At 52.0% G+C, this 20,683-nt stretch overlaps 10 protein-coding genes across 10 annotated transcripts; 8 read left to right on the forward strand and 2 right to left on the reverse strand.

Moving 5' to 3' along the window:
* Nucleotides 1–67: 67 nt before the first annotated feature.
* On the forward strand, nt 68–2,153 carry Aud_006669 (peroxisomal copper amine oxidase; the record flags this gene model as incomplete). Its single annotated transcript, XM_043291568.1, has 2 exons — nt 68–128; nt 175–2,153. 2 exons carry the CDS (start codon nt 68–70, stop codon nt 2,151–2,153), a joined length of 2,040 nt encoding a protein of 679 aa, XP_043147503.1.
* A 5,940-nt stretch (nt 2,154–8,093) lies between these two features.
* Nucleotides 8,094–9,116, forward strand: Aud_006670 (uncharacterized protein; the record flags this gene model as incomplete). Its single annotated transcript, XM_043291569.1, has 2 exons — nt 8,094–8,276; nt 8,322–9,116. 2 exons carry the CDS (start codon nt 8,094–8,096, stop codon nt 9,114–9,116), a joined length of 978 nt encoding a protein of 325 aa, XP_043147504.1.
* A 295-nt stretch (nt 9,117–9,411) lies between these two features.
* Aud_006671 (NADH:flavin oxidoreductase/NADH oxidase) lies at nt 9,412–10,740 on the forward strand (the record flags this gene model as incomplete). Its single annotated transcript, XM_043291570.1, has 1 exon — nt 9,412–10,740. The coding sequence occupies one exon, from the start codon at nt 9,412–9,414 to the stop codon at nt 10,738–10,740; it is 1,329 nt and encodes a 442-aa protein (XP_043147505.1).
* A 240-nt stretch (nt 10,741–10,980) lies between these two features.
* Aud_006672 (peroxiredoxin family protein) lies at nt 10,981–11,674 on the forward strand (the record flags this gene model as incomplete). Its single annotated transcript, XM_043291571.1, has 5 exons — nt 10,981–11,027; nt 11,075–11,187; nt 11,235–11,398; nt 11,452–11,589; nt 11,639–11,674. 5 exons carry the CDS (start codon nt 10,981–10,983, stop codon nt 11,672–11,674), a joined length of 498 nt encoding a protein of 165 aa, XP_043147506.1.
* A 980-nt stretch (nt 11,675–12,654) lies between these two features.
* Aud_006673 (type 1 glutamine amidotransferase domain-containing protein) lies at nt 12,655–13,476 on the forward strand (the record flags this gene model as incomplete). The annotated part of the gene is made up of 3 exons (XM_043291572.1): nt 12,655–12,732; nt 12,792–13,029; nt 13,082–13,476. The coding sequence occupies 3 exons, from the start codon at nt 12,655–12,657 to the stop codon at nt 13,474–13,476; spliced, it is 711 nt and encodes a 236-aa protein (XP_043147507.1).
* Nucleotides 13,477–14,043: 567 nt separating this feature from the next.
* Nucleotides 14,044–14,813, forward strand: Aud_006674 (HNH endonuclease family protein; the record flags this gene model as incomplete). The annotated part of the gene is made up of 4 exons (XM_043291573.1): nt 14,044–14,243; nt 14,296–14,467; nt 14,518–14,656; nt 14,701–14,813. The coding sequence occupies 4 exons, from the start codon at nt 14,044–14,046 to the stop codon at nt 14,811–14,813; spliced, it is 624 nt and encodes a 207-aa protein (XP_043147508.1).
* A 373-nt stretch (nt 14,814–15,186) lies between these two features.
* Aud_006675 (SDR family oxidoreductase) lies at nt 15,187–16,134 on the forward strand (the record flags this gene model as incomplete). The annotated part of the gene is made up of 3 exons (XM_043291574.1): nt 15,187–15,622; nt 15,673–16,022; nt 16,072–16,134. The coding sequence occupies 3 exons, from the start codon at nt 15,187–15,189 to the stop codon at nt 16,132–16,134; spliced, it is 849 nt and encodes a 282-aa protein (XP_043147509.1).
* Nucleotides 16,135–16,225: 91 nt separating this feature from the next.
* Nucleotides 16,226–16,882, reverse strand: Aud_006676 (CIA30 family protein; the record flags this gene model as incomplete). The annotated part of the gene is made up of 3 exons (XM_043291575.1): nt 16,226–16,298; nt 16,343–16,786; nt 16,836–16,882. 3 exons carry the CDS (start codon nt 16,880–16,882, stop codon nt 16,226–16,228), a joined length of 564 nt encoding a protein of 187 aa, XP_043147510.1.
* Nucleotides 16,883–17,829: 947 nt separating this feature from the next.
* Nucleotides 17,830–18,653, forward strand: Aud_006677 (DUF924 family protein; the record flags this gene model as incomplete). The annotated part of the gene is made up of 2 exons (XM_043291576.1): nt 17,830–18,002; nt 18,053–18,653. The coding sequence occupies 2 exons, from the start codon at nt 17,830–17,832 to the stop codon at nt 18,651–18,653; spliced, it is 774 nt and encodes a 257-aa protein (XP_043147511.1).
* Nucleotides 18,654–18,780: 127 nt separating this feature from the next.
* On the reverse strand, nt 18,781–20,594 carry Aud_006678 (cytochrome P450; the record flags this gene model as incomplete). The annotated part of the gene is made up of 6 exons (XM_043291577.1): nt 18,781–18,940; nt 18,990–19,153; nt 19,198–19,282; nt 19,329–19,354; nt 19,407–20,263; nt 20,372–20,594. 6 exons carry the CDS (start codon nt 20,592–20,594, stop codon nt 18,781–18,783), a joined length of 1,515 nt encoding a protein of 504 aa, XP_043147512.1.
* Nucleotides 20,595–20,683: the final 89 nt, after the last annotated feature.

Here is a 20,683-nt window from a genome sequence, read left to right on the forward strand (position 1 = left end):
TAAATATGCTTATATGGCCTCACTTCTACGTGAATCCTACTCATACTTGACAGCAATTTCGGTAATCATGGCTGACAAATGCTGCGCTAGAAAGCGTCGCTCTTCTGCATCGTCTATCCATCCGCTAGGTATGTCCTCAATTTGCTAGAAGAGTGTACCATACTAATATGTTAGACCCTCTGTCCGTTGACGAGATTACCATTTCTGCTACGCTCCTTCGCCAACATGCGCACCCAACCGCCCTCAAGTTCAATTGCATTACCCTCCACGAGCCGCTCAAAGCCGAGCTGGCAGCTTTCCTGGGTGGAACAGGGCCCCGTCCTCCCCGTCGTGTCTTTTCCATCATGCTGAAGAAGGGCACTCCGGAGATCTCCGAGGCTATTGTCAATCTGACGACAAGGAAGGTTGAATCCTGGAAGAGCGTCAAAAACGTTATGCCGACGCTGACCCTGGATGATCTCAACATCGTCGAGCGCATCGCCAGCAAGGATCCCCAGGTAATTGAAGCATGCCGGGAGATTGGCATAACCGACATGTCCCGTGTCTATTTTGACGCCTGGGCCATTGGGATTGACGAGCGTTGGGGCTTTGAGCGCCGGCTGCAGCAAGCACTGCCTTATTACCGCAGCTCTCCACATGACAATCAGTATGCGCACCCGCTTGATTTTACGATTGTCGCCGACACAGAGACCGAGGAGATCCTCAGCGTGGATGTCAGACGGGTGAATGGAGAACGAACTCCAGTCCCTCTGGACGAGCATAACTATCTCCCTCAGTTTATCAAAGATCAGTATCGTCCGGATCGCCTAAAGCCTATTGAGATTACGCAGCCGGAAGGCGTCTCGTTTAGGATGAATGGCAATGAGATCGAATGGGCCGGACTCAAAATGCATATTGGGTTCAACTACCGCGAAGGCATCGTGTTATCGAACGTCCGGATCGACGACCCGTACGAGAAGCGCGAGCGGAAGCTGTTCCACCGTGTCAGCGTGGTGGAGATGGTGGTTCCCTATGGGTGTCCCAAGCCACCGCATCACAAGAAGCACGCCTTTGACGTGGGTGAATACGGCTCTGGGTTCATGACCAACTCGCTCAAGCTCGGCTGCGACTGCAAGGGTGCCATCCACTACCTGGATGCCGTTCTAGCCACATCTACTGGCGAAGCCACCGTCATCGAGAACGCCATCTGCATTCACGAAGAAGACAACGGACTCCTGTACAAGCATACCGATTTCCGCGACGGCAACGTCATCTCAGCCCGCGACCGCAAACTCATCATCTCCCAGATCATCACCGCCGCCAACTACGAGTACGCCTTCTACCACACCTTCACACTGGACGGCACGTACAAACTCGAAGTCAAACTCACAGGCATGCTAAACACCTACTGCCTGCACGCCTCCGAACAAGCCGCCCCCTTCGGCACAGAGATCGCCCGTGGTCTCGACGCCCAGAACCACCAGCACATCTTCTCCCTGCGCGTCGACCCCGAAATCGACGGGCCCAACAACACCGTCGTGCAGAGCGACGCCGTCCCCATGGCCGACCCCGTCGGCTCCTCCGCCAACCCCTACGGCAACGGATTCTACGCCAAAAAGACCCCCCTGCGGACTGCCCTCCAAGGCGCAACAGACTACTGCCACGAAACCTCCCGCGGATGGGACATCACCAACCCGACCCGCCTCAACCCATCCACCCGCAAGCCCATTGCCTACAAGATCCTCAACAACAACTGTCCCGCGCTGCTCGCAAAACCCGGAAGCACAGTCTACAAGCGCGCGGGGTTCGCGCGTCACGCGCTCTGGGTCCTGCCCTACCGTGATCACGAGGTCTTTCCTGCGGGACAATACGTCTGCCAGTCAACGGGGATAGAGGACCACCCGCACAACCCGACAATCGTCGACTGGGCAGCGAGGGATGAGTGTATCGAGAATACTGATATTGTGTGTTATATCCAGTTTGGACTGACGCATTTCCCGCGCACGGAGGACTTTCCGATCATGCCGGCGGAGCCGGTGAGTGTGATGCTGCGGGCGTCGAATTTCTTCCAGAAGAACCCGGCGCTGTGGGTGCCGCCTTCGGATGTGGTGAGGGATCTGAGCTCGAGGAGTGCAGTTGAGGCGAGGGGGGTGATGGAGACGCCGAGGTTATAGTTTGGTAGAACCATTGAGTCTATTCCTGTGTTGATGTAGGTTTACGTTCAAGCATCCATTTTCCGGCAGAGCAGGGCCTCAGCACGCCTAGGGCTACCAAATGTTGCATAAGTAGCCATCATCTGTTCAGGAAAATGTAATATTAAAGCACAACCGCTATAGTCCGTGTAATCTGTGTAATATTCATAACTATACAGTAGAATGCTGCAGTACAGATGGCGTGTAACGTCTTATACCTATGATCCACAGGTAGCTGGAAGTTCTCGGCAGCATCCTGTGCCTCAAGGATGTGACACCCCCCCTTCAACCACTATATTGCTTCTCAAGCTGGTATTTGGGGATGCACTCCTTCGTATCCCTTGCCCTGGGTGATTTTGGTCGGGAACGTACGCCTTCTGAATATGGCTTTTGTCCCTGTAGTGCAAGTTCTCCACCGCCCCGAAACCTCTTTTTTCTACGTTCTTCATTCGTAAAAAGAAATTTCTTCATTCCGTGAATAGACAAGAAAGACAGTCAAGGGATAGACATAAATGAAAATATCCTGTCATGTACAAAACTCGATGAAAGAAACCCGCCCTGATTCCTGTCCTAGGGCAAGTCTACTGCCATTGATCATGAAACAGCTAGGCCGAGACTCGGGAGGAAGCCATAAAACATTTTTGCCATTCAATTTTATCCATTGCCGATTTTCTGAGATATCCAGATCCGCATGAGGCAAATTAGTTGTCGGAATGACACACCCCGACTGAGTGTCAAGGCCGCCTAAACTGGTTCGTAGATACGAACCATCAGGGGAAAATTCGAAAACATTGACTATAATTTCAAAATCCCAAGTCTGTCGGAGTGTACCCGTTGCTGTGTCCCATAGGCACACACTGCGATCCCAGGAGCCGGAGGCCAGCAGCCGGCCGTCGGGCGAAAAGGCTAGCGACCTAACCTGGCTTGAGTGCTTCTTGAGAGAGCGCTGAAGCATACCTGTTGCTAGGTCCCAGAGCCGCACTATATTGTCTTGAGACGCGGATGCCAGTAGCCGGCGGTCAGGCGAAAAGGCCACTGACAGAACTGAGCCTGGGTGGTTTTCAATAGTCTTCTGAAGCGTGCCGGTTGCTATTTCCCAGAGCCGCACTGTCTTATCTTCAGAACCAGATGCTAGTAGTTGATTATCTGGCGAGAAGGTAACTGACAATACCCAATTTAAATGACCTTTGAAAGTCTGCTGGAGCGCACCTGTTGTTGTGTTCCAGAGCTGTACTGTTGAATCATATGACCCAGATGCTAGTAACTGACCATCAGGAGAGAAGGCCAGTGATATAATTGAATGTGAATGGCCCCTAAGGAAACGCTGAGGTGCTCCTATCGCTGGTTCCCATATCCGCACTGTCTGGTCTTCAGATCCAGATGCTAGTAGCTGGCTATTAGATGAGAAGGCTACCGACCTTACCCGATCCACATGACCCTCAAGAGTCTGCTGGATCGCACCTGTTGCTATATCCCAGATCCGTATTGTTTTATCATCAGAACCAGATACTAGTAAAGAGCTATCAGGTGAGAAAGCCACCGACTGAACCGAGAATAAATGGCCTTCAATCTTCTTCTGGAGCGCACCTGTTGTCGGGTCCCAGAGGCACACTGTTGAATCAAAGGAGGCAGATGCTAGCAACAGACTGTTGGGTGAGAAAGTTACGGATGTAACTGAATATATATGACCCTTGAGGGTACGCTGGAGCACACCTGTTACTGGGTCCCAAAGCTGTACTGTTGAATCATGTGACCCAGATGCTAGTAACTGACCATCAGGCGAGAAGGCTACAGAAGCAACAGAATGTGAATGACCCCTCAGGGTATGCTGTAGTGTGCCTGTTGCTAGGTCCCAGAGCTGCACTAAATCATTTTCAAGGCCAGAAGCAAGAATCCGGCCATCAGGTGAGAAGGTCACTGATAAAACCCAACAGAAGTCACTAAGAGCCTTCTGGAGTGAGCCCGTCGATATATCCCAGATGCATACTGTGTTGTCACAAGAGCCAGAGGCAAGCAGCCGGCCGTCAGGTGAGAAAGCCACCGCCCGGACAATGTGTGAATGGCCCTTGAGGGTCTGTTGAAGCATGCCAGTTTCTGTATCCCAGAGGCGTACTGTGTTATCATGAGAGCCGGACACCAGCAGCTGGCTATCGGGCGAGAAGGCTACAGAACAAACTGGGCCTGAATGGCCCTCGAGAGCCTGTAATTCTGCGTCCCATTTTTCCTCAACTTGTGGCATCTGGGTTATCTCAGCGGGAAGCTCTCTTGCAAACTCTCTACGCATCACTGCCGCTTGGGGTGCAAATATAAGCCCTGCATAATAAAGCTGAAGGGGCGCCTCATCCGCTATCTGGTAGTTCTTTAGAATAAAGCGCTTTGCATCTTGCAGCAAACGAGATATTGCGAAATAGTCATCATCGTCCTATATTTATTAGTGTGGATATATATGATTTAGTATTAAACTTACTACAGCGATCTGGAGGAGTTGAAGCATTCCGATCACTTCTGATGCAAGCCCTAGCAAGCTCATTGCTTCTATCCAGTGCAGAAGATGTTTCTGAAGGAACAATAACACTTGTCCTACGTCAGAAGACGAGATTCTGCTTTGTTGAAAATGGTATATCCAGTAGCGACAAGAGTAATCAAGTTCCGGTGGTAAATATCGGCGGAGAGTTTGAGTATCAATATCTGCCCTGTGCGTGCCAGGGCTTTCTAATTTGCAAATATTTCTCCGCAGATGACTTCGCATGGTTCTGAGACAGTGTCCAGCAATCTCTTTATGCTTGCTTGGCTCGTCCACAAGAAATTTGCCTCGGGATTTTACTAAGAAATCTCGGAATGATAGATGCAAAGTTCTCACTGGTAAATCTCGATCACCCGGGACACTGAGAACAGATCGGAAAGAGTCTAATCGATTGCTGATTTGGTCTGCCCGGATATCAAGGAATAGCGACAGCGCATTTATAGAAAGTGGAACAGTAAGGAGTATGATGACACCAATAATCTGCTGGAACTCGTCCAAGATTTGCTGCTGCTCTGACTCGTCACTGTCTTGATAATCTAGAAGTCGTGTCAGAATTGGCAGGTATGTCTTCTCCATTCTTGTTGCATATTTGGCTTGGTCCTCTAAAAGCTCCGTGAGGCGTAATTTAGGTTCCCACATTGGATTTTCGATATAACGACACACAGTGGCAGCAGAGATAAAAAGTGGAACGGACATCTTAACTAGACGTCGAATGACATCATCACCAGGCCAGTCTTGGGAGATATTTCTGTCATGTCTGATTTTCGCGAATCCGTCCTGCAGGAATAAATGTATATCATGTTCTGTCACTTCTTCAGGTATCTCGTGAAGAGCTAGGTCTTGATATTCGTGACCCCCAATCTCTGAAAATCCAAGGCTGATTGGAAGTTCTGGCCTGCTGGTCAAGAAAACCCGAAGGCGGACTGATTTTGCCTTCTGTAAACAAGGCAGTAATTGAATTATATTTCGGATATCTCTACCATGTTCACATTCGTCCAAGGCGTCGATCACCATCACGGCGGTTTGAGGTTGTCCGCCGAATTGGTCGAGACTGAGCAGCGGCTGAAGGAGGAGTCCCTCGAACTGCTCTCTGAGTGATTTTAACGCAATATCAGGGTCATGATCGAGCGACTTTTGCACGCCAGACCTCAGCTCAGAGCTCCAGAGTATCAGTTGCCTTGTTAATGTCGGGAAAAACTTCTTTGCGTTCCCTCGGTCCCCTTCACCCCTCTTAAAGAAGAAGCTGGCACATAGATGGTTGTTGTCCTTGAGTAGCCTTGCCACAGTCCGAGATATTGTAGATTTCCCTGTCCCAGCCATTCCGTTTAACCAGAAAATACTTTTTTGGGACGGCGAAGTAGCCCATTCCATTATCTCCTGGAGGAGCTGGGTTCTAGTGCCTTGGAGACACTGGGCTTCGTCTCGATCAGAGAAGGACTCAAACACTGCCTCCATGGCGCCCTCCAACTTCCCGAGATCTATATGTTGATTAAGACGATCCGTATTTTGGGCCACGCCGACCAATAGAGAACTATGCAGTCCCTAAGTTAATCAACAGACTCATAGAATCATGCTGGATTTACATACGTCTGATCCACCTGTAAAGTTAAAAGAAATAAAGATTTATATCTGTCAATATTCTTTGCAATGCCCTCCATCTCTGTGCGTTTCAGGGGCCACTTTAAGGCTCGTAATCCCACTTTCCTCATTAGCCCTTTTCCCTTTCCTGGTTCAAGTCTCGCCTCTAAGGCTCGGAGGTCGGAGAGACAATCAGCAATATTGTTGACTAGTCGTGAGGAGGTAGGTAGAGCCTTTTCGTTATTATTTTGAAGAAATTTCTGCAGGTCTTGGAGAGTCCTTTGAAGGCCTGCAATCGCCCGCTGTAGGATAAGAATTTCCTTCCGCGCATCGGTTACCTCTCGTATGTAACTCCCGCAAAACTTCACAATACTTCCCGTCAGTTGGATAATAGCGATGACGCTCGCCGCCGAGGATACAGCATCCATTTGGAAGGACACAGCGTAAAAGTCTGTGTTCTGCGTAGCTATGTACAGTGGCGACCCAAATGTAAAGATATGGGTTCGGATTATAGGCTGGGCTTTTCTAGCGAGATAAAGAGGGGTGAGTTAGGCGCCAGGCACGAGGCTATGATCGAAAGTGCATCCATCTCACAAGCCAATATGACTAATCATGCTTTTCTCTGATAGACGGTTAGACTGAATATGCAAGAAGAGAAGTCTAAAAGAAGCAAGGATTGTCATAAGTTTAATGTGGAATACCACAACTTGATCGGCTATATGCTCACAAGAACACAGACTGAATCTGTCCTGTGAGGTGCTGGTTATTGGCTCGACTGGTGGCATGCCAAGTAATAATGCTTGGGTTGCAGCCAGCAGTTCTAGTGATTGAAGATCAGGTAAGCTTATTACTCAAGATCATATCCTGTATAAATTGTTTTGATGGAGCTAGATTAGGAGGATTTATACTGTGGTGAGATATAAGCACGTGGCAGAAGGATGCGCTTGTATGCTAGTTTACAGGCCATGTGAAATATGCTAAATCATTCAGAACTTAATAACCATTCGAAACATTAACATACACTGTGACTTTCCGGAGTATCTCTATGGAAGAAACTTATGCATCCCTGATTAGGGTTTCGTGGAGAGTTGAAGAGTATGAACATTTGCAGCAGTTTTGCAATCGGCTGTAATGCCAGCAATTTCCGAGCAGACGGAGCTCCACCGCGCTCGCGTGACTGGCGCGTGGCGACGAAACCGGACAATTAACTAGTTCCCCTGCCATTTATTTGCTAGTAAAGGCTACTTCCGCTGGGTTCAATACGTACATGAAGATATGTGAGCCATTGTTATACATACCTGCAATGGCAGATTGCACTGCCACAACACAAAAGTCCTACCGTCGACCTCGACGGCGGCCGGCTCATTTGCGGACGAAGACTGGATGTTTGACCTGTATGCTGCCTTCAAAGCATTTTCCGAGACGTGCTAATAATATAAGGCCGATCACGGAAGAAGAAGTGCGATGAGACGGGCTCACCGTGCCGAAACTGCCTCAAACGAAATATAGAATGCATCTGGGTTGACAGGAAAGCTGGTCATGTCAATGATCAACTGAGTCATTCTGGGAGTAGCAGCACAGCGGCAGAGTGCGTTTCAGGCACAGAATGTCAACTTGTTCACACTCGAACTCCATCTATAATCACCTTCTCAAATGGACCAGCGTGCTACTCCTCCGTCCTAAGCCCGGCCAACAACCAGCTATTCGACTTCTTGCAAACCATCTTCCTGCCACAGCTTATCCATCCAGTAACCAAAGGGGCTGTGAACAAGTTGGTAACTAGAGAAAGCCTTCGATGGGCATTTCAATCCCCTTTCTGTATGCACGCGCTTCTCGCCTGTGCTGCAGCAGAGATACCTGTCAACGACCCGGAGTACCGCCGAATGGCCGAGGTGCATTATATTAAGGCTGTTTCTGGTTTGCGACAGAGCCTTGTACAAGCCCACGGCCCGAGTCAACGGACAGTCGTCTTGTGGACAGTGCTGATTTTATGTATTTATGAGGTAAGCAGAAGAAGCAATGTTTCTGATCAAACCTAACAGTAACAGCGATCCAAACCCCATCACTCGCAAGGCGTCGATGTCCATCTCAACGGAGCAGCTCAGCTCATTCAGATGTATTTTCGACAGAAAACACCGGACGCAAGCACTATTGCAACAGATATCTGGATGCCGCGCTTATTTCTGGAGTCGTTCATGTTTCACGTCGCAACGAGTATACCCTTTCAGCTTACATCTACCGCATCCGCTCCTATTGATTCTGCCTTTTCCCTTGCAGAAACCATACTGGAGGTCCTCTGCCGACCACATATTTCCGTGGATGCTAACTCACCAGTCCTCGGGGTCCCTCCGAAACTGTTCCAGTACGTCTACACCATCTCTCGTATGTACCAACAGTACCCCGACGGCGTTGATATTCGCCATTGCAGAGGGCTGGAGCAGGATCTGAGACGGTGGGATACACTAATGGCAGGCACCGCTGCTCCTGAGCTACTTGCAGGACCTAAACTGTATGTCTTGTGTGCACGAATCCTTCTCAATCGTCTTATTTATCTTGCCGGCAATCAACAAGACCATTTGGTTAGTGAGCTTGTTTCACATGCCATGGTTCTTGTGACTCAACTACAGCCAGCGCAAGATTACTTTGCCGAGTACTACAGTTGGCCATTCCTGGTGCTTGGGACCTGTGCAGAGAAGCAGTCAGACCGGCAGATATTGCTGGCACAGATCCAGGGCTTCTGGCAGGCGACCAATAATGGCACCATGAGACGGCTTGAGAATATGCTGACGACCTACTGGACTAGTGGGAAGTCAACTGCGCAGAATAACTTGTGGTTGATGTGAGCATTACCAAATCCCGATCAATGAGACCATTTCCCTTTTTCAGCAATGGATAGCCAGCCAATGGCGGTTAAGAATGAGTACGTGGCCAATGGCAGTACACAGGAGTGGGCCACTTTTGCGGCATTTGTCAGCTCCATCTCCCCTCGCTGCCATCTCCGATATCCCCTAGACTTTGTATCTGACACTTGGAAGACACAATTCGGCCGAGCATTTATACAACGCAATCATGTCTTTTCTTTCCCTTCTTCCACTTGTACTTTCATACGTCTGCTCTGACGCCATTACCTGAAGCAACATGGGTTCCAACGCCTTCCAATCCCCCGCTGTCACCAAGTCCGCGACAACCCCCTACTTCACCCCCGCCAACAACGGAGGCGCCGCCCTGCACCCCGACGACCCCAAGACCCCCACGCTCTTTCGCCCCTTGCAAATCCGCAATGTGACGCTCAAGAACCGCATCATGGTCTCGCCCATGTGCATGTACTCGTGCGAGTCCGACCCCTCCTCGCCCCACGTCGGCGCCCTGACAAACTACCACCTCGCGCATCTTGGCCACCTCGCCCTCAAAGGCGCGAGCCTCGTCTTCATCGAAGCCACCGCCGTGCAGCCCAACGGGCGCATCTCCCCCAATGACTCAGGACTCTGGCAGGAGGGTACCAGCTCGGAACAATTCCTCGGGCTGAAGCGCGTAGTCGAGTTCATGCACGCGCAGGGCGCCAAGGTCGGGATCCAGCTGGCGCATGCGGGCCGGAAAGCGAGTGTTGTTGCGCCGTGGCTGGCAGCGCAGGCGGGCAAGCCGAGTCTGAAGGCGGACGAGAGTGTAGGCGGGTGGCCGGCGAATGTGGCCGGCCCGTCCGGTGGGGAGGAGCATATCTGGAGTCCTGTGCCGGATGCGTACTGGGCGCCGCGGGCGCTGAGCACGGCGGAGGTCCGGGAGGTCGTGGCGGCGTTTGCGAAGAGCGCGCGATTAGCGGTGCAGGCTGGGGTGGATGTTATCGAGATCCACGGGGCACACGGTTATCTCATCAACCAGTTCCTGAGTCCAGTGACGAATAAGCGGACGGACGAGTACGGCGGGAGCTTTGAGAACCGGACGCGGATCGTGCGCGAGGTTGCGGCTGCTATTCGCGAGGTTATCCCCGAGGGGATGCCGTTGTTCCTGCGCATTAGTGCCACCGAGTGGTTGGAGGGTCAGCCTGTGGCGGCGGAGTCGGGCAGCTGGGACATACAGAGCTCGCTGGAGCTGGCCAAGAAGCTGTCCGAATGGGGCATTGACCTTGTGGATGTCAGTTCCGCGGGGAATCACCAAGACCAGAAGATCAACGTGCACACGGCCTACCAGACTGACTTGGCCGGGCAGATCCGCCAGGCCATTCGAGCCGCTGGAGCGTCGACTCTCGTGGGTGCGGTGGGTTTGATTACCGAGGCAGAACAGGCGAGCGGACTGGTCCAGGGAGCGGACGAGGCGACTACCGCCGAGGCAATGCTCTCAGGACCTGAACCCAAGGCGGATGCCATTCTGATAGCCCGTCAATTCCTGCGCGAGCCGGAATGGGTGTTTTCTACGGCGAGAAAGTTGGGCGTGCCGCTTACTGTCCCAGTGCAGTTTGGCAGGGCCATTTAATCTATAGATAGAAGATAAATATATGTATTTTTCTCCCATTATAGCAGAAACCCAAATACTCTTGTATTCAATCACCGGTAGATCGGAGCCCTCCGATGCATAGATGACTCAGCCATTTATGCACTGCATTAACCCCGCCGGTGACGCCTTAAAGCCCCCTCACCCCGCAATCCCAGCATAACAGATCACCCTCTCGTCAATCCGTTCAACAACAAACTACAACTGTCAAAGGATATCAAAATGGCCCTCAAACCAGGCGACAAGTTCCCCGACAACGTAGTCTTCCAGTCCGTCAATCCCCCTTCTCGTTGACTTCACTCTAACTCAGCGACAGGTATATCCCCTACGCGGAGGAAAGCAGCGACATCAACGCCTGCGGCATCCCAATCAACTACAACGCGTCAAAAGAATGGGCCGATAAGAAAGTTGTCCTCTTCGCCGTTCCTGGTTCGTTAACTCCGATCGTCAATTGCAACTAAAATCTAACAGCACAGGCGCATTCACCCCTACCTGCTCGGAGAACCACCTACCCGGGTACATCAAGAGTCTCCCCCAGCTGAAGGAAAAGGGCGTACAGATTGTTGCTGTCGTCGCGTCGAACGATCCGTTCGTGATGAGTGCGTGGGGCAAGGCGAATCAGGTCAAGGGAGATGATATCGTATGTGTCACTACATTACTTCGAGGGGGATGGCTGGCTAACGGATATTGTAGCTGTTTCTCTCTGATCCCCAGGCGAGGTTCTCGGATAGCATCGGGTGGGCGAATGCGGGACGGACGGGCCGGTATGCGATTATTATTGACCATGGGAAGGTGACGTATGCGCAGATTGAGACGGAGAGGGGGGTCAAGGTATGTCTCTTGTCTTTGTCGTTGATGATGAGGGTGCTAATTGTAGTAGGTTTCCGGTGCGGATGCCGTTCTGGCGCATTTGTGATGACCGTCCCCGAGTGAGAGGGGAGAACGAATGATAGAGTCGTGTTGTTCTTGATATGTCCCGCAACTGCTCATATGTCGTTGAAATAACTTACACGCTGTCGAGCATCTATGATCAAAAACTGTACAGGACAGTAGCATATGTATGCGATGATGGGGAGCGCTGTAAGTTATGGATGTATAGCCTAGCTAGAGACATGCAATGGGTATAGATGGCATATTATATTTGAGAGTGAATGTAAGTCGCAGTCTACTAGGTATTGAAAACGATATTTGACAGCAATTGGGCACCCACGCGGATATTGCAACTTCCTCGGTCTGTCATCCCAGAATTTGTGTATGCTCCGGAAGAAAACATGTACTTCTATCGTTTGTGTTCTCTGCCTCAAATAGGAAGCAATCTCAGCTCAATTGACAGAATGACTGTCAGTCTCTATATACTGTCATAATTTTAGTATAATATTCAATATTCTTCAATATTCAATGGCAGGCTCTCAATTCGTAAGAACTCTACAAGCATCGCTTGGTCGATACCTGAAAAATCGGTCTAAATTCTTCATTCCAAGTGTCGAATTGCCGAGGTCACCATTTGGACAGATCCCTCGCAATTTCGACACAAAATTGACCGGTGTGTCAGACTGAGACTATTTCCACGTGTCTTAGGTCACGGAGACTTTTGTCGGTGTCGGAGCAACCTTGTTCGGGTTGAGTCTACACATAGTGGAGCAGCCGATACTCAAGCTACAGTAGCTTGAACGAATGGCATCTTCAATTCAGATCATCTATCCGTCCATTACTACGCAGTAGGTATTGTTATTGTAGCATCCAGAGCATTCTAAACCGAAGTCGAGCCCCGCAGCAGCTGTCCACCAGTGATGTCATCGATGATCATCACATACAGTATATATAACCTATACAACCCTCTGTCTACACCTCACTGTTTGATCAATTGTCGACACATTCATCAAAATAATCCGCAACATGGCTCCAAAAGTTCTTGTTGTCCTGACTTCTCAGGACAAGATCCCTTCCAACGGTCACCCCACGGGTTGGTACCTGGTATGTTTCTGTACTCCTACAGGACCCCAAACAGAACATGATTGACTGATCGCCTACAGCCCGAATTCGCTCACCCATGGGAAGTCCTCCACGATAAGACCGAGCTGATCATCGCGTCCCCCAAGGGAGGTGAAGCGCCCCTGGATCCCGCCTCCGTCCAAATGTTCGAGAACGACCCCGTGTCCTCCAAGTTCCTGAAGGAGCAAAAGTCCCTGTGGACGAATACAGTCAAGCTATCCGATGTGCTACCCAAGGTGTCTGAATTCGATGCGATTTTCTACGTCGGTGGTCACGGCCGTATGTTCCCTTATTTCACCTGCAGAAGTCGCAAAGTGGCTAACGAAAGTAGCAATGTTCGACCTCCACTCCGACGAGACCTCCATCGCTTTGATCGAAGCTTTCTCCGCCGCCAAAAAGCCCATCGCCGCCGTCTGCCACGGTCCGGCCGTCCTGCTCAAGGCCAAGGCGCCGTCGGGGGTGCCGCTGCTCTCGGCTTGCACTGTGACGGGCTTCTCCAATACCGAGGAAGACCAGGCGCAGATGTCGTCTGCGATGCCGTATATGCTGGAGGATGAGCTGCAAAAGGTGACGGGGAACCGGTATGTCAAGGCCGACGAGCCGTGGGGGGAGAAGGTGGTTGTTTCCAAGGCTGCTGGCACGGGCGCCACGGTGATCACGGGCCAGAACCCGGCCAGTGCCACAGGAGTTGGCAAGGAGATTCTCCGGGCGTTGGGTGTGGCTTGATTGCTACGATTGACAAGCGTGTGTACATAATTTGAATAATAGTATGATCGTTATGACATGGATTAATGCTTAATCTGTCAGATTGCTTTCATGATGATCACAGTGACTGCCGGCGGTCTCCGGAGCCAGTTACCCCTCCCTTTCTATATATTAAACGTTCACCTGTCGATCACCGAGGATCTGGCGAATCAGCTGTGGTGCAGGCTGGGCGTGGCCGAGATATTGATGCCAAGATCCTGCCCATCAGTCAATGAGATGCCGTCCTTACCTGAAGATGCTTATCATTAATATTTGACAACGGGACACAACGAGAAGATGCATCCTCAGATAGAGTGGTAGTATTGCACTACATCCAATCATTCCTGGTATGCGCCTTGAGGGATAGTGCCAAGAGGCCTGGTATGCTGCAGGGGATCCTCGTGAAGATTTGACTGGGTAGGCTGCGAGGGGTTTGTGATACGATGTCCTCTTTTAGATATAATCTCGAGATATATAAATGGCTTGGTCCTGCGATAGATTAATCTTGCACTTCTTCTACAGCTCCTCAGAGTATCTCGACAAGACATCATGGTTCGCCTTCTCCTCTCAGTCCTTCTGGGCATCCCCCTCGTGACAGCCATCCCGGCGCCAGTTGCTCTGCCAACTCCCCCAGGAATCCCCTCTGCCGCTACTGCAGAGTCCGAGCTGGCTGCCCTGACTGTCGCGGCGCAAGGCTCCCAAGACGGATACTCGCGCAGCCTCTTCCCTCACTGGATTAGTCAAGGAGGGTACGTATACCCTCATCCCTCCTCCTCCCTGCAAGCCAAGCTAACAGCTCAGCACCTGCAACACCCGTGAGGTCGTGCTCGCCCGCGACGGCACCAACATCGTCAAGGATTCCAGCTGCCAACCCACCAGCGGATCGTGGTACTCTCCCTACGACGGAGCCACCTGGACGCAGGCCAGCGACGTGGACATCGACCATGTCGTTCCGCTCGCCAACGCCTGGAGAGTGGGTGACCGCCCCATCCTTCGATGACCGCATCTGCTAACCGCCGATAGTCCGGTGCATCTAAATGGACAACCGCGCAGCGCCAGGCGTTTGCCAACGACCTGACGAACCCGCAGCTGATGGCCGTGACGGATAATGTCAACCAGGCCAAGGGCGATGCTGGACCCGAGGCCTGGAAGCCTCCTCTCAGTAAGTTTTCTTTTCGGGTGTGGATGATGATGCTAACGGTCCAGCTTCGTATTATTGCACATATGCGAAGATGTGGGTGAGGGTCAAGTATGTGTATAGTTTGACCATTACCTCGGCTGAGAAGAGTGCTCTTGTGAGCATGTTGGATAGGTGCTAGGCGATCTAGCGGATAGGAAGGTTATCAGCTAGTTGACAGGGAGGCAGAGGGATGTTTTGTAGATAGATTACTATGCTACGAGTCATTCGGGTATCTGCTTGCCGGATTGGCTGGTCTTCTTGTGTAAGGCAGCTATTTACTATTCCATTATCCGATCATCGAACAACGTACGATATTGCGCTAGACGCTTGGAAACCAACAATTCAGTTCAGTTCAGTTCTCTGGTTGGGTAATTCCCGTTCAGGCACCTCTTATTGGACGAAGACCACGAACGCACCCCTCGACTTCAGCATCATCATCATCATCATCAACCAGTAACCACTAATGCTGACTGACTGGTCCCCATCACAAACCATCGTCAAGCATCCGCAAAATGACAGACGGCTCCGTCCTCATAACCGGCTGCAGCGATGGCGGCATCGGCTCCGCCCTCGCCTTCGCCTTCCAAGCAAAGAACTACCACGTCTTCGCAACAGCACGCAACCCCTCCAAGATGACTGCTCTGCACAACCTCCCCAACATCACCCTCCTCACCCTCGACGTAACAAACCCTACACACATCGCCACCGCCGTAGACACAGTCCGTAGCCACACAGCCGGCTCCCTAACCTACCTCATCAACAACGCCGGCCGAAACCACTTCATGCCAGTGCTGGACGAGGACCTTGACGCCGCGCGCCGCATCTACGAGACGAACGTCTTCGGCCCACTGGCGCTTACCAAGGCGTTTGCGCCGCTGGTGATCAACGCGCGGGGCAGCATGGTGTTCATCACGTCGATTGCCGGGTATGTGAACACGCCGTACATGGGTATGTCTTGTCAAAATTCTGTATGCGCGAAGATTTATCAATGCAAGTAGGTGTGTATAGCGCTTCCAAGCGCTCCCTGGAGATCATCGCTGAGACGCTCCGGCTGGAATTGGCGCCCTTCAACGTCAAGGTCCTGTCGATTGTTACCGGGGCGGTGAGGACGAACGGGCAGACGTATTTTGATGATCTCAGGCTCCCCGAGGACTCGATGTATAAGACTATCGAGGATACTGTGGTTGCGAGAGCGCGCGGCGAGGATGGGGCGACTCGGATGGCCGCGGAGGAGTATGCGGCGCAGGTGGTGAGGACGATCACGGCGGGGCGGCAGGGGAAATTCTGGTGTGGGAGTATGGCTGGGACTGTTTGGTTTGGCTCGACATATTTGCCACAGTGGATAATGGTGAGTTTTTGTCCTTTCTGGCTACCGCAGCTGATGCTGATGGTTGTAGGATGCTGGTTCGGCGAAAGGCACGGGATTGGATGAGTTGGAAACCGATGCAAAGAAGGATTAGTATTCGGCAGCCAAATAGCTATTGCCATCCGCTCGTCTTGCCCAATTGACACGTCTCTCGTCATTTTGGGGGTTCGCAGTTCTCGGTCATCTCATACGTCTCTACGGAACGCAGCGATGGAGGCAATATCCAGCGAAAAGGCGCCTTCTTGTGTCCCGAAGAAACTAGCACATGTCAATATCAATTATACCCGTGAACTAACACATACCTGCGAATCATAATACTAATCCGTTGGACATGCTTTAAATCCAGCGGCTCCGCATCAATCTCCCTCCCGCGATACGTTGCTCGTAGATTCCCCCATTCCACTCTCACAATTGCCTTTTCCGCGGTTCGGAAGTCGTACTCCCAGCTAACCGTACTCTGTTCACGTCCATCAGGCGGCTTTGGCAGTAGCTTGTCTTTAAGGACTAGAGTGTACACTTTCCCGTCCGAGCCGGCGGTGTCCAGCTCGAGCCCGTCGGCGTCGGACAGATCCCAGAATAAATCATCCCTTGTGCGCTGCGAGGCAAATCCTGCTCCGCCGAGGGTGGTGATGTCCAGATGTCCGTGGAACTGGACCGTGTCGTTCGGGAGAATGCTGAGGCTGGAATATGAGGACCCGCCCCGGACGCGGTCGTCGGAGGAGGTCCAGTTCGTGCGGGACCATGGTCTATACCATTAGCTATGTTAGGCACGAGGCAAAGTGACTTACTGGTCACCTCCAAAGAGGAATCTTCGGGATAATGGAGCCATTGGGATTGGTCATGATGTGGAAGAATGTGGTGATCTGGATGCGGACAATGCTGTTTATAAATGCACGATCGATCGATCGGAGTACAAAGGGGATGACGTAGTAACTGCAAATCTGCAATAATGTTAACTCGAAGGATCAATAGCTCACTATACATTCAGGATCCAGATATCAACACCACTATCATGGTGAAAGCTACTTGTGAATGGTCATCTATACCTAACCGAGCGGACGGAATCACTACACCGTCAGTTCTGGTAGTGATGAATAAAAAATGAAAAACCAACAAGCCAGAATCTATGAGAAACTGTTTGCAATGACGACCATCCTCTCAGTTCGGACTACCATTCTCCTGCCAGTTTTATCCTGATCGCGTGAACTCGACGGAGGACCTCCCCACTGGCATTCTTGGGATCTCATTTATCAATTTCCCCGCATTTCCGCAGTTGCAACGGTTAGCCAGCTGGGAGAGGGATGGTTGGTATCCCCCGCACCTAAATGGGGATTCAGACATATCTGTGGCTACCGGGTCCATGGTCCTGGATAAGTGGATTTCTACCCTTCTATTTTACAGCATTAAACCATCCTGCATTGCCTCGTATAAATCCACATGTCCGACTATTTCTAAAGATTGACTCGGCCAATCAGCAAGCGCGTTTAGCCCCTCAAAACATCCTATCAATTAGTCAGGATTCGGCCTCGCGACATTTAGCGTCCGACACCCTCGTATAAAGTCCATTGGACTAACGCCTCATGATTATTCAAAGATGCTGCCCATCTCTCGAAGGTTATTGATTAGGAGGCAGTTCCCTCGCTGTTTGATCTGGGAAGACTGCGTCGCGAGGTACACGCGCTCAACCGCCTTATCCACCCAGCACAGCAGCACTCAGTATCCCAGCCAGCGTGTATCATATACAAGGATTCGCCAATTCACATCACAGTATCGAAGAGCGTCTTCTACAATGGCAAACAAGCAATCTGCGACCCTGGACCAGCTCCTAGTCCCATCCATTCTCCCGCAGGTCTACACGTTCTGGTTTCAGCACATCTCCTCAGACGAGCGCCTGCTCCTCCCCTCCCCGGAAGACTGGAAGAGATGGTTCTTCAAATCCGACGATTTCGACGCCGCATGCACGTACGTCCTTCTCCACATCCCATCATGTATAGCTCCAGCTAACCATCCAGATCCCAATTCTCGCCCGTCCTCGCCGCCATCCGCGAGGCCAACGCTTCCGCAGAGGAGCTTCTGTCTAAATGTCAACCCTCCACCGCACAAGACTGGCTAGCCCTCATCATCCTGCTCGACCAACTGCCCCGCAACATCTACCGGGGCGAATCCTCCCGCATCGTCTTTGAATTCTTCGACCCCCTCGCAAGATCTATCGCCCTCAAAGCCGCGGAAGCAGGATACCCATCCAGCAGTGGCTGCCCCTTCCGCTACCGCCAGGGCCAGCGCATATGGTTCTATATGCCCTTTATCCATGCCGAGGACCTTCGCATGCAGGAGCTTGCGCGGGTCAAGTATGAGGAGATGGCGGAGGATTTCACCCGTCTGCTTGACGGGGATGCGACGGGGTTATCAGATGACGAGGCGGAGTGCCGACGTATTCTCGTAGAGAATCGGGACAGGCTGGAGGAGCAGCTGAAGCTCCATTTCCGGGTGCAGAGGGAGCATTATGAACCCATTGAGCGGTTCGGGCGGTTTCCGCATCGGAATGCGGCGTTGGGGAGGGAGACAAGCGAGGAGGAGAGGAGGTTCCTGGAGGAGGGTAAGATGTTTGGGTAGTGATCGGGATCTCTCTCATTGCAATCGTACTCGTAGATAAATTTTGAAAAGACATTACTGATTATCGTAAATGAAAGTGGTAGGTACAGGTGCCAGATAATAGTTATCAGCAGTTAACGTCAACTCATCACTTGATCAACACCCGCACACCCTTGCTATCCATCCGCGCGAAGGGAATGAAAATGTCGTGTTTGATGGCTACGTCTTCCACAGTGGTCTCGTACAGTTCCAGGTTCATTCTGCGGAGGAGAGCCGTCACGGACAAGAGGATTTCTGCTTTGGCGAGGCTGGTAGATCGAGTTAGTAGCTGAGTGTCCAGTGGCAAGACATACGTACTGAATTCCAATACACTGGCGCGATCCCTTGGAGAAGGCGACCATGTACTTTTCCAGGCGCTTGCGCTCGGCGGGGTCGAGCCAGCGCTCGGGCTTGAAGCGGTGCGAGTCGGGGAAGACAGTTTCGTTGTGGTGCATTAGCAGGCAGCTCATGCTCACGGGGGTCTGTGGAGGTCAGTATTGCTCAATAGTGAGGTCAGGGCACATACTCCTGGGGGAATGGTCCAGTCTCTGAACTTGAGGGCGTTGTAGGGAGCGATCCGCGGAAGACGGGCAGAGACGCCGTAGGAAAGTCTAGATATGTTAGACTCACTCTGGGCGGACTCAGTGTAGTGCATACCTGATTCCTTCCAACATCACACCGGTCTGTGACAGTGTCAGTATCAGCCTGGTCTAGCATATTGCCATGTTAACTCACCAGGTAAGGCAACTGCTCCAATTGAATCAGTGGCGCATCCTCGCCCACCGTCTCCACCTCAGCCTTGAGCTTCTTCATCGTCTCAGGGTCATTCAGCAAATAGAACAGGATATACGTAATCGCCTTGGCCGTGGTCTCCGCACCCGCAGAGACCAGCACCTGCATCTCCTGCGCCAGCCGCGTCTCACTCTTGTTCTTCGCCGGCAGATCACTCCGGAGGATATCCTCGAAGATATTCACCGACGCTCCATTCTGCACAGCCTGGTCGCCCTTCTCATTATGCGCCGCAACAATTTGCTTGATCATCTTGCGGCAGCGGCGCTGGAAATCGAAAAACAGCTCCATCCCGGGGTTCAGCCACGCGGTGACCCGCTCCGGCAGGGCAAGCAGCAACGGCAGCGCCCACGCCACTGGACGAATGAACACCATGGTCTTGGCGGTGCCGGTCAGCGTCCCGTGCCACCGCGGGATGAAGTCCGGTGCGTCGAGGTAGTGGTAGCCATCGCCCATGCTGTAGTTGGTGATGACATCGGTGGTGTAGCAGGTGAGCGCGTGCTCGATGTTGAGCGGCTGGCCGGTGTTCTTGAGCTCCTCGAGGCGACGGCAGAGCTTGTCGACGAGGGACTTGATGGCGGGTTCCTGTTTGCGGATGCGCGCATTAGAGAAGAAAGGGTTCAGCTGGGCGCGAAGCCGGCGGTGCAGGTGGTGGTCGATCGTGTTGAGGAGGGCCAAGGGGGCGTTGAGGGTCTTCTGGTAGTATTCATATTTGTTGCGAGGGCTGTCCCGCGAGTAGAGAACTTCGTAGTAGTCGGGGTCGTTGACGTGCAGCTCGGTCGGGCTGATGCGGACGATGGGGCCTGTATGACATTAGTACATATGTCAAGCCGACAAGGATCAATGCCAAGAAGTGATCTATCGAACTTGACCAGCTGGATTCAAAACACAGCCGACGGTTAGGGGCTTACCGTATTTCTCATGAAGACGGCCGATCTGAAAGGTGAACTGTCCGCAGCAGAGGGTATCCCAATAAAACTCGTACAGATGTGTCAGCGCGGCGAGTTTGGGCCCAGGGAAATGGGCAATGGGAGACAGATACAGCCTGTCGAGGACCACCCAGAGCAAGTAGACTGCCCCGAGAGCGACGGCAGAAGCCACTGGATGCGAAAGCAGGAGACGTAGCAGTTCCATCGTTGACAGCGAGTCAATTGCAGGTGTGGTTCATGCAGAAGGGAAACTCCAGCTCGCCAGAACCATGGTGCCGGGTCGGGTTGGTCGTC

This window comes from Aspergillus udagawae, assembly GCF_001078395.1.
Source record: "Aspergillus udagawae IFM 46973 DNA, scaffold_4, whole genome shotgun sequence".
Classification (NCBI taxonomy): Eukaryota; Fungi; Ascomycota; class Eurotiomycetes; order Eurotiales; family Aspergillaceae; genus Aspergillus; species Aspergillus udagawae.